Here is a 12,444-nt window from a genome sequence, read left to right as displayed (position 1 = left end):
TTTTGGCTTTGATTATTAACTGCTACGCCTGAAACCACCGCAAATCAAAAAACTGCTCGTTCTGCGCGTTTTACAAAAAAAAAACAAACAAACAAACAAAATGCTGCATTGTGCTCCTATTAATTTCATAACTAAACATATAATTGCTTTCGATTTTTTCTTTCGGTTTTGTAAAATCAAAATTTGCTTCCCTTCATTGTTTCCTTTCATTTTAACGTTTGCGTTTTTTGTGCGAATTTTCCGTTCATTTCCTGTGCACATTACATTATTGGTACTGTACTTCTTCTACTCGTTAATTTGTGTGTGCGTGTGTGTTTAAAATAAAACCAATAACTTTGACGATTGGCTCAAATTTGCGAGAGAAGGTGGTTCTTACGGGTATTACCGACCACGTCGTAACAATTTTGCAGTGACCACGCCACTGTTCGGCACCAGCAGAAGCTACGTCGACCCGCACACCTACGAGGATCCGAACCAGGCGATTCGCGAGTTCGCCCGGGAGATCGATGCCAGCTACATTACGATCGAGGCCATCATCGGTTTGTTCGCTTTGCGTTGTTGGTGGGACGATACGGATTTGGTTAACTGGATGGTTTTTGTTTTGCAGGAGGAGGCGAATTCGGGGACGTTTGCCGAGGGCGGTTGAAGATTCCGCCGAACTTTGTCCAGGAGATCGACGTTGCCATTAAGACACTGAAGCCGGGTTCGTCGGAGAAGGCCCGCTGCGATTTCCTGACGGAAGCATCCATCATGGGCCAGTTCGATCATCCGAACGTGATCTACCTGCAGGGCGTAGTGACGCGCTCGAATCCGGTGATGATTATCACCGAGTACATGGAAAATGGCAGCCTGGATACGTTCCTTCGGGCCAACGACGGTAAGTTCCAGACGCTGCAGTTGATCGGAATGCTTCGGGGGATCGCCGCCGGAATGTCTTACCTAAGCGACATGAATTACGTCCACCGGGATCTGGCGGCGCGCAATGTGTTAGTAAATTCCTCACTAGTGTGTAAGATTGCCGACTTTGGACTGTCGCGGGAGATCGAGAACGCGAGCGACGCGTATACGACGAGGGTGAGTAAAGACAGTTGCAACAGTTGGGTGCGGTGGGTTAACTTGACTTGTTTTTTTTTTTTTTTCAGGGAGGCAAAATTCCCGTTCGCTGGACAGCTCCAGAGGCGATAGCGTTTAGAAAATTTACGTCCGCTTCGGACGTGTGGTCTTACGGTGTGGTGCTGTGGGAGGTGATGTCGTACGGTGAAAGACCGTACTGGAACTGGTCCAACCAGGATGTGATAAAGAGCATCGAAAAAGGCTACCGGCTGCCAGCCCCGATGGATTGTCCGGAGGCGCTGTACCAGCTGATGCTGGATTGCTGGCAGAAGCAGCGAACCCACCGGCCAACGTTTTCCAGCATTACGCAAACGTTGGACAATTTAGCACGACAGCCGCAGGTGTTGCTGACGACGCGGAACTCCCCGGATAACCCGGTGACGCGACTCGGAAACGATCTCAGCGACGAAATGCTGGCTGCGGCACAGCAGCGGAGTATGCTCGGTGGTATGGGAACAACAGAGCGGATATTGAACAATGGCGGCGGTGGTTCTGGCAGCGCCGGTTCCGGTGGTATACCGGGTGGGGTTGGCACCGTCGGTAGTGTGGGGATGAGTGCAGCCAGCATGGGTACGCTAGGGTCCACTGTCGGTGGACTAAGTAATACCGGGACGATGACGGGCACGGGAACAGCCGGTGGTGTGTTTATCAGCACCGATCTGTGGCTGGAGAGCATCAAGATGTCCAGGTATTCACAGCATTTCAAGGAAGCAGGACTGGCCACGGCTCAGCAGGTGAGTTACTTTTAAGAAGTGACGTGAACACATCCCTAGAGATTGTTGGCTTCTATTTAGACCAGACATTACTTTTGGAAAATAACAGACTATGAAATTCTCGACTTTGAATGACTTTTACCCAATCTTTTTCTTACCGATGTCAATTTCCATTATACGAAAAATCGTTTTTTGCCATCCTCACTCGTCACACAGATATCACGGCTAACGGCCCAGCAGTTGTCCGATATGGGTATCACCCTTGTGGGACACCAGAAAAAGATTCTGCACCAAGCGCGACAGATAGATACCATAATTTAATTACGATATAATGGCGCCGTTAGAGAGACGCCTGTCTACGATTGAATCCGCTACCAGACTTCTCTCACCGAGTGACACATGACGACGAAACACGCTCCCCGAAGCTAGAAGCTAGACAACACCGTACCAACCAACTATAGTCCAAACATCACACCTAAATCGGAGCTAGCCAAGCTGCTGATTTCTATTTCACACACATTCTACTACTACAACAATCGACTTGTCCAAGGTCCCAGTTCAAAGCTAGATGCATTTCCACGGCTGTGCATCTTACATGCGTGCACCTACTTATCTGATAATATTTAAGTTCTTTTCAAATTAAAAACACGAAGAAAAAAAGCAAACAATCGAACGCAAAGTGATGCCAGTGCCAGTTCCAGTGGCATGCCCCGTGACTGTTTTGTATATTGTTTTTATGTTAATTCTACAGTTAAGCGAAATAATTTAACTTCTAACTGAATCGAGAGATTATAGGAATGCATTTATACAAAGTAGGCTTAAGTTCGGATGGAGAAAAGAAAAAAAAACATTAATTTAAACATCAGCAGCAGTATACTCCACACAAAAGGATTGTTACTTAAACAAAATACTTCAGGCCAAAATTATAAACTAAAAAACAATTTTTCCCTTAATTTTTCGGTCATCTAACCAAGCTAGAGTGAAAAGAATAGATGATAACAACAGACACACACAGAGAGAGAAAGATAAAACGACAAACAATGTGATTTTTTATACAATAGCAATAGATAGAGGATCGTTTTTTTTGCTTAGTGTACAATACAATCTAGTATTGCAACTACTTCCACTACTGCTACAACACTACAACCACACTGTCACTAGTGCTACTACAACACTTCAAATTGACGAAAACACAACATACACACATGCGGAGAAAACAGATAAAAGAAACACCCCCTTTTAAAACGAAACGGCTGATATTATTCAATGGAGGAGAGTAGTAGGAGAGCACATTCAACGATTTGGAATAGTGCAAAAAGTGATACGGGATATGTATAATGCAAGCAAAACATTACAGCAAGAATACAACAGTGAGAATACATTCGCATCTAGTGAGTAGGGTACTGTAACACGGGCCTTTGAGTGCGTGTGTGCGCGTGAGTGTGTGATGTATGTATGAACGTACGTGTAATCGTGGTGGGTAAGAGAAACTGACAGAGAAAGGACTGCGGGGCTGCTCTGTATCATAGAATATAGGAAATTACCGATAGGCTCTCGCTCGAGGCAAGGAGAATCTCAACACAACACAGTCCGACTGAAAATGACTGTTTTATTTTGTTTATTTTTTTTTGTATCTTATATGATCCATCTGTAGCAGTCCTTTTTTCCTGTGTATAGCTAGATTTATTCGCTTTATTTTATTGCTATTTTACGCTGTTTATATTTTTAACTTAATCGAAAATCGTAGAGCAAAAACAAGACGTAGCTTTATTTTTTTGTGAAATACGGCCGCTTTCTTTTCTGGTATGTAATAAAAGCAAGAGTGAGATTATTTCATGATTTATTTTTTGTTATTTAATTTTTGTTGCATGTACAAAATCCCGAAAGAAATCCGCATAAAACTAGTGTGTAGTTTTAGATGGCACTTCTGTATGCGTGTGTATACGAAATTCTTTATATACTTTTACAATTTTGGTTTCACAAAAACTCCTGGCAGATTTAATAGTGAAAAACCGTTTACTGCAAAAATGGGCCTCACATCAACGTGTTGAAAAAGCTGCATTTGGATGGGTCGAAGCAGAACATTAATATTGGCGCATGCTTCGCAACACTGGAAAAAATAAACAGGCGACTGAGAAATTCAAAGTCAGTGGTTACGCACGACATTACGAAACATAAAACCCCGAATACTACCGGAAGCGCCATTTTACCTCAATATGTGGTAAAATCAACGACAAGTTTCTGTGCCATCTGATTTCTGTAAAACTATGTATATGGTTTGCGCAAGCTGAAACGCAATTCTACTTGGCAAACATGAAAACTGATGAATCCAGGTCTCGAGCAATTGCTAGGAGCCCACGATCTGGGTGAAGTGAGACCAACGCACCTGCTTTTGAAATGGGAGTGCAGTGGAATCAGCAGAGTGTTTATTGTTTATCAATTAACAGGTTCAATTTAATATTTTTTGAAACGATGGTTCTACAATTGATAAAGGCACGGTAGGGGAAAGAAATAAAATTTTTTTTATTTTTTTTTTGTGAAGGAGGGGAAGGGCGGAAAGGAAGGGGGCGGGGGGGGGAGTATTGGTAGCTATGCTTGACAAGTAGTCATTTTGACTCCTACCTTTTGTCCAATGCTGGAAGGTGCATGAGTCGAACCAGCATTGGACAAAAGGTAATGACTACTTGTCAAGCATAGCTACCAATACCCCCCCCCTTCCTTTCCGCCCTTCCCCTCCTTCCCAAAAAAAAAAAAATTCATTTCTTTCCCCTACCGTGCCTTCATCAATTGTAGAACCATCGTTTCAAAAAATATTAATTTATATGTATGACCTCATTTCAAGGTCAAGACTAAAAACTTGAGATTAGTCTACGTTCAATTTAGCCCCAATAACTGTCAGGTTTACATGGGCTGGTACCGAATGGCCGAAACACAAATGGTCGAATCACGAATGGCCGAAATCCAAGTGGCCGAATTTCAACAACAGTCACAGAAGGCCGAATCGCGAAAGGCCAAATCTCGAAAGGCCGAATCACGAATGGCCGAATCACGAAAGTCCGAATTTTTTCGCAATGCCTAAATAACTATTCAATAAAAAACTTGGAGTTAACTTTGAGGAGTTAACAAATAACTTTAATCAAACATAAAAACACAATAAGAAACACAATTATTTACTATAGGGTATAGACGATTGAAAGTTCTTTCTTCCCCTAAGCTCAAATGATTTACGATCATTATAAGGTGCAATACTTATTTACCGTGTCAGTAGCAAATGTTTTCTAGATGATTCAGGGCGAAACTGCCGCAAGCCGCGAGTGTTCGCTGGTGACCCGCCGTCGTAAGCGCCGGCCACTGCGGTGGGGGGCAGCCCCCCTGCAGAAACCACTTCCGTTTAGGTGCATGCATTTTCCTAGGTTTACTGACTAATAGGGATTATCCCTTAGTTAAGTCCGAACGCGAGTTCGGTGGCGAGTAAGGACAACATGTTCCCAATATTTGTGCAAAGTTGAAGGCCGTGAATATCTTCAGCCAAATATGACATTCGGACATTCTTGTTTCGGCTTTTTGTGATTCGGCCATTAGATATATTATACCATTTGTTATTTCGGTCATTTGTGTTTCGGCCATTCGTGTTTTGGCCATTCGTGTTTCGGCCATTCGTAGGTAATCCGGTTTACATATAAACAGTCAAGTGAGTAAATTGCTTCAAACGTACACAAATAGGTCTTAAATAAATGTATATCCTTTGAGGTTTACCTCTGTCTAAAAAGCGAAGCGAGCAGTATCCGTCGAATAACGACGACATTTGATTGAAGGCCCGCTGCAGACCGTCGATGATGGTTGAACATTTATGTTAATTTGTCCCAATAGCGCGGAGCAGTCTATTTTCCCCTGTAGGTTATAGGCAATAAACAGTGCTCTGGAGGTAACCCTACGAAGATGGAGAGGTTCCATATCAGTTGACAGCGGCTTTCATAGTTGGGAAGACGGAATGGGTTTCTCTACTGCAGCTTTCGCAAAGCAAATCTAAGAAATCGACGCTGAACTGATTCAGTTCTCTCAGCGCTGTTGTTGTAGTTAGGATTCCAAACGGACGAACAGTATTCCAGAACTGACCGCACCAAAGAACAGTATAGCGATTTTAGTATATGACAGACAAATTTTTCTTGAAGATAAAGCCTTGAGTCTTTAGCAATAACACACGAGATATGCTGCTTGTACATTAACTACGAATCTAAGGATACACCCAGGTCACGTTCAATTACTGTGCCTTCGAGCTCACAACGAAACAGGATTGGATCTTTCTTTCGGGAAAATGTGATTGCTCTCCGGGTTTACTATCATACAGTTCACGTCGCACCAGGTGAAAAAGGCCTCGAATTAATGTTGAATCGTCAGTCGGGCGGATCCGGAAGTAAATTTTAAGGTCATCTGCATACGAAAGTCGTGGGCTCATAATGGCCAAATTAGCGTCGTTGAAATAAAACCAAAAAAATCTGAGGCCTAGGTGGCTTCCTTGAGGTGACACTTCCTTGACCAAGCTGGATAACTCGGTGAGATATGAGCTAAACCATCGTAAAAGGTTGGCGTGCCAACACAATGCAAACTCAACCTGGAGATGGACATTCGTAATAAGCGGAGGAACAGGGCCAGCAAACAGGCTATATGTCTCTTCAGGAATACGGAAGGTACTCCTTCGGGTCCAGGATTGAAGGACGGCTTGAGCTCATTGGCCTCATTTGCACCTTCTTCGACTTCTTCTCGAAAATTTGAAAAAGAACTTCTTAGCTCCCAGTTGGCTCCGAGGTATGACGCTGGCCTAATAAGCCAGTCGTTGTATGTTCGAATTTCGACTAGGAGAGGCTGTTCGAGTCAATAGGATCGTAGCAACTGGCCCTGCAACTGTCCTGCACTCCAACGGCTGGCTGCGAAGTCTGTCGTATAAAAACAGAAGGTCAAGTTTCTATAACGGAATGTAGCACCACCTAGGTCTTAGAAAAATAACGGCATATATCCTGTGGAGCGGCAGCAACTTCCCCGTTGTATTCCACTGATGACGGAAGGTTTGCGTTGCTCGTTTATTTAGTTCCAGAAAGGCTTCAGTCTTCGTTGAATACTGCGTTGACGGCGACTGACTCGCCTGTATAAATTATCTATCCTCGCATAATGGAGTTTTAGTGAAATCGCTTTGACAACTTTAATAGACCAAATGACAATTTTTGATCCGAAACCAGTGTTACCAGGTCGATTGCCCATTTTCCCGCTGCCTAGAGGTCGATTTCCCGCTGAAATCCCGCTGTTTAGAGTCAATTTCCCGCTAGAAATCCCGCTAAATCAAAAGTCATATTATTCTTTCGTTTTTGGTACAGAATAAAAAATATATTCATTTCAGTAAGGCTTGCATTTAAATTAAAATGATCTACTGAAATTGAGAAATTGCAATTGAACATTATGCAAATTTACTGCATTCATGTTGATGAAGTTTTTGGCTTCAGGAAACAGAAAAAGAAATATCTTGTTATCCCTCATATAATGACAGTTTACTACGAAATTTCGCAAGACTTATAAGATTAAAGAGTCTAAGAACACAGGCGAAAATTTCGAAAGAAGCTTTTAGCACAAATTCTTTTTCTGTGTCTAGCTATGATAAAAATCATGCAAAATTTCAGCAACGCTGGCGCTGGTTATGGTTTTTGGTGACAAAAGAAGATATGTTTCAATCTTCATAAGCACCCAGAAATCAAAAATATCTATAAAGCGCATCGGCTCTTTGTTCTCGCTTATATTTTGTTTTAGCATCGATTTGTTTTGGTTTTGTTATCGTACAAATATTGTGGTATATACCAAACTATGGGCCCTATTCTGTAAGTCACGCCGAGCGTAACATGTAAGTCACACGCGACCCAATTTTGTTGACTAACTCGACTGAGTCTATCGCCAAAAAGCTAGTGACTAAACGGTTAGCAAATGACGCCTGAGCTAGCTTTGTTTTGGTCGTGCATTGAGCCGCTATATTGCCCGTTCTTCTTGCACTCGACACTCGACAGTGACTGAGTCGAGCCGAGTTGCTCGACGTGACTTGCAGAATACGGCTCTATGATGTATATAGATACATAAGTGTTGTTTTGTTTCCAATTCATGAATAAGTTGGATTTTACCATCGGCAACGAATTAGTTTGTGGAAAAATTAGGAATACGAAAAACGGATTGGTTTGGTCGTCTTCTTATTCAGTAAATTCTAATGAGTATTTGTCAGAACTCATCCCATTCTAGGCAAAAACCACGGAGTTTTCTAATCCACAGAATATGCTGAACAATCTGCCAATGCATGAGCAGACATTAGAATCTCAATAAACGAAGTGTTTTGCTGTCAACCTCTCTTTCAGCACTCTTTTTGCCTACCAAAAATCGCTAAATCGAGATCCCGCTAAAATCCCGCTGAGTTGTTTAAGAAAACCGCTAGATTCCCGCTAGCCGCTGTTTGGTTATTAAATTCCGCTGTCCGACTTGAAATCCCGCTAAATCTAGCGGGAAAACCGCTGATCTGGCAACGCTGTCCGAAACCACGCCGCTTTTGGTTTGCCCTTTGCAGTACGGCACCAACGGTTCTATAGTCGATTATAATAGGAAAATGATTTCGGTTGTACGACATGACGACACATTTTGGAATGCTAATCGTAACATTCGTAACTCAATTTCTTCTGCCCCAATTAACGAAGCTATCCAGAAGTTCTTGAGGTGCATGCAATCATCAGGTGAACGAACTTCTTAAAACATCTTCAAATCATCCGCATATGATAACTTGCGACCTGAGCCAACCATAAGTACAATGTCGTTGATATAGAAAATAAATAGTAACGGGCTCAAGTTGCTACCCTGTGATACATCGGATGCGTTGACGAATGGTTCCGATGGGTTTGAATCCAATCGTACGGGTCATTTCATCAGATACTCTCAGGCGTTTTAATTTACACAACAGGATTACATGATCGATCAATTCAGTCGAATGCAGCTTTCAGATCGGTGATTCAGATTAGACGTGAACTAGGGTTTTGTTCTCGAGGTGTGTAATGCAAGTTAATATGAACTCCAGCAAGTTGGTGGTAGCCGAGCGGTCTGGTACAAATCCATATTGTCTTAATTTGACTAGAGAGTACATTGCCCAAAATAATCTCAAACAACTTGGATCCAGTCGAAAGGTTTGTTATACTTCGGTAGTTTCTTACGTTGCGCTTATCTTGCTTTAACTTTACGGAAGTTATGGGAAATAGCAGCTGAAAATTCATCGAAGTCTCGAAGGAGATTACCTTTGAAACAGACGATCAGAGGAGGTTGATTAACTCCCTTGATTAACGAACATGGAGTCGCTGAGGTGGATGGGGTTTCATTCTGTGAGCTCACGAAGCACAGGTCTAATGAATCGTCTTCGTTGACGATGGAGCATTGCAGCACTATAGTTATCAAGAAGATTCATTGCACCGGCATGAATTTCGGAATCAGGACAGTGAATATCAATATTGATGGGTTTCTACCAGATATTTGGTAGATTGAAGTCGCCCAATATGACCATCTCGTCAAGCGGTGAAGCATCCCCCATAACTAAGTAAACTGACTGGCAGAGAGCGCCAATTAGATCGTCGTCGCAAACGCGATCAGGTGCGCTGTACAAACCTGATGGTCGTCCAAAGCTGCTCTACGCATTTACATTAGTTGTTTCTCGCTTCCAATCCACGACGGACAGCTATCAGAACACCACCACCGGTAGATTTGTGTGTGTTGTTAGGGATCCGATCACAACGGGAAACTTCATAATTGGGTCCAAAAACTTGACTGGAAATCGTCCGAGAGTTAAGTCATATTTCGCATATGACAATAATATCATAGCGCCGTTCCGATACAACTAGTCGATATGGTCTTTAATATCGGAATCCATTTCGCCGACATTTTGATAGAGGACTACGACATCTTGCTTGCGACTTGGGGTCGGACGATCATTTTGCACAATAATTACGAATATGTCGGATGAATGCTGTCCATTAGCAATGCTGGAGGAAGGAACCTCCGCCATCGTCGTTGGGCTGCGTTATCCTCACGTCAGTAGAAGGCCTGGTCAAGATGGAGCTATCTTCGCTGAGATTATCGTTGCCCGCAGTGCTGTAAATTGGATCAATATCAGGCAGCGAATGAACTAATTCTTGGATATACTTTCCTGAGGAGGCATGTTGAAAGGCTTCTGAATCCACCACATCTAGCCATAATTCCAGGATTACATATCTGACGTTCATTGAAGATGGACAAGGGATTCCGGATATTCCTAAGGAAGAAATCGAAGTGTTACAGAAGAACAAAAATGCTGTGAACGTTTGCGATGTCTGCGATGAGGCACAAACTTTCCACATGATTGTGAGGAACGTGCTGCTCGAGCCAAAGATGCTAATTTCTGCTTTGCACTGCACGGCTATGACGATAGAGTAATATTTGAAAAAACTATGAATGATATGGCATCGAAGATGAATAAACTACAGTACGTGCTCGATTTTGTAGAGAATTTCGAAAAAAAGTAAGATAAAATGGTAAGAGAAGAGTGTACCAAAATTATTTCTGCGAAATTGAAGAGTGATATTAGCGAGAATGTGACACCTGGCCGAGTTCTACGGTCCGCGAAGAAACACAAATTAGCCGAACCCTCTGAAGTTGCCGCAGTCGGAAGCAACAGCGAAAGTCTTGAGGTTGTGGAAGAAACGCCTTAGTCAAGTGTGGTGGGTTCATTCACGGAAGTTGTGAAGATGAACAAAACAAGAGATCAGACCAAGGCTCTCAGTGGGACAACAAAGGCAGTTAGAGATAGCAAGCCAAACCCTAAACTGGTGATAAAAGCAAGAAACCAAAATGATGTGTCGAGTATAAATAAGGTTTCGAAGGAAAAAGTGTACAGAAAATCTTTGGATATTCAAGATGTGAACACGCGACAAGACGGGGCTGTAGTAATTGAATTACTCAACGAAAGATCTATGAATGAGCTGAAAGGGAGTGTAGTTAAGTGTATGGGCGATTTGTATGAAGTGCAAGAATCTGAGCCACCAAAACCTACGGTGAAATTGCTAGGCATGAGTGAGAAAATGGAAGAACTTTAATACAAGACAACCACTTTTTATGTGATACGGGCCATTTTAAATTGCGGAAGTGCTACGCTGCAACTAAAGAAAAGGATTGCAAGTATAATGCTATTTTTGAGGTGGACGCAGTGACATACCGTAAAATAATGGAAAAGGGGAAACTTTTGTGTAACTGGGAGAGCTGTCGAGCAATCGATGGCTCGGATGTTCTGAGGTGTTTCAAATGCTGCGGTTATAACCATAAGGGATCGGAATGCAAAGAAAGCACTGAAACTTGTCCACGGTGCGCTGGTGCCCACTCGGTAAAAGAGTGCGTGTTAACGACTCTCAAATGCGCGAATTGTCACAAGCACAAAAATGATAATTCTGCTTCCGCCGACCATGCAGCATGGAGTGAAAAATGTCCCGTGTATCAAACTATGAGATACAAGAAGAAGGCCACCATTGATTATAGTGCATAGCAACTAGCAGTGGAACACGAAATAAATGTAACTTTCAACGCTGACGACATCAAACCGAGATGCACCGCAGAAAGCATTTTGGAAGCCTCCATGAACCTCAACCCAGTCGCGCCCATTGCAGCCAGCGCTCATCATAGTCGTCTCGGTCCTGTGGTTGTTGGTGGAATGGAGGTCTTCCATCATGCTTGCACAGGCAAGTACCGCTTTGCTTTCGGACATCTTTCGCTCCCTTATGGTTCGTCGAATTTCAGCAATAATGCTCGTACCAACCCATGCATGCTCTCTGCTGTCGACTCTCACGCTGTATGCGCATCTTTACCGGGACGCAATGTGTACAGTATCTCGGAAGCCCCTTGTCCGTCCGACCCAGTTGAGCCTCTCGCAGCCTGCGTTCATCATAGCCGTCCCGGTCCTGCGGTCGGAACTGGAGAAGGGGTCTTCCCGCCGGACTCAGGCAAGTACTCACTGTCTGGTGATGTTTTACTGCCTGAAGTGTCCACATCTTCCAGCGGCTGCTTCCCTTCACCATCAGCTAACGTACAACCTACAACCACTCAAAGCACGCTGAAAGGGCGCTTGTCGGTTTACTATCAAAATGTGCGAGGGTTGCGCACTAAAATCGACGAATTTTTCGTTGCTATTGCGGAATCCAATTTTGACATCATCGTCCTCACTGAAACTTGGCTCGACGAGAAAATCTACTCTACGCAGTTGCTCGGCAGCACATTCACGGTATTCCGCTGTGACCGGAGCTCGTACAATAGCAACAAATCACGTGGCGGCGGAGTATTGATCGCGGTTTCCACGAGGCTAAGCGCTTCCATCGATCCCATTCCCATATGCAACTGATTAGAACAAATATGGGTGAGAGTAAGGTTGCCCGGATCACTCGCCACTTTCAAGCCTTTGGCTTGACACTTTCGCGCACTTCCTCGGCTAATTTGGATTAACTACCACTTAGCACACAACGACTACTTCTGCGACTGAACCGTTCGGCTGCTCGATTGCGTATGTGTTTCTAATTCAAATCGTAAATCGGAG

At 43.4% G+C, this 12,444-nt stretch overlaps 1 protein-coding gene across 4 annotated transcripts in view; it reads left to right on the top strand.

The window, feature by feature from the left end:
- LOC128732307 (ephrin type-B receptor 1) overlaps positions 1 to 3,639 on the top strand; it is a 232,992-nt gene extending 229,353 nt beyond the window's left edge. For 2 of the 4 annotated variants that reach the window (XM_053842935.1, XM_053836532.1), the window contains 4 exons: positions 411 to 539; positions 608 to 1,074; positions 1,143 to 1,847; positions 2,043 to 3,639. In XM_053842935.1, coding sequence (XP_053698910.1) covers positions 411 to 539; positions 608 to 1,074; positions 1,143 to 1,847; positions 2,043 to 2,147 — 1,406 coding nt within the window. In that variant the 3' untranslated portion in view covers positions 2,148 to 3,639. Of the gene's footprint in view, positions 1 to 365; positions 540 to 607; positions 1,075 to 1,142; positions 1,848 to 2,042 lie in introns of all 4 variants that reach the window. The other 2 variants (XM_053842286.1, XM_053829500.1) reach the window with 1 other exon arrangement.
- The last annotated feature ends 8,805 nt before the right edge of the window (positions 3,640 to 12,444 follow it).

Source organism: Sabethes cyaneus, chromosome 1 (genome assembly GCF_943734655.1).
Source record: "Sabethes cyaneus chromosome 1, idSabCyanKW18_F2, whole genome shotgun sequence".
Classification (NCBI taxonomy): Eukaryota; Metazoa; Arthropoda; class Insecta; order Diptera; family Culicidae; genus Sabethes; species Sabethes cyaneus.
The sequence above is the reverse complement of the archived record's forward strand: the minus strand, read 5'-3'. Positions and strand labels throughout refer to the sequence as shown.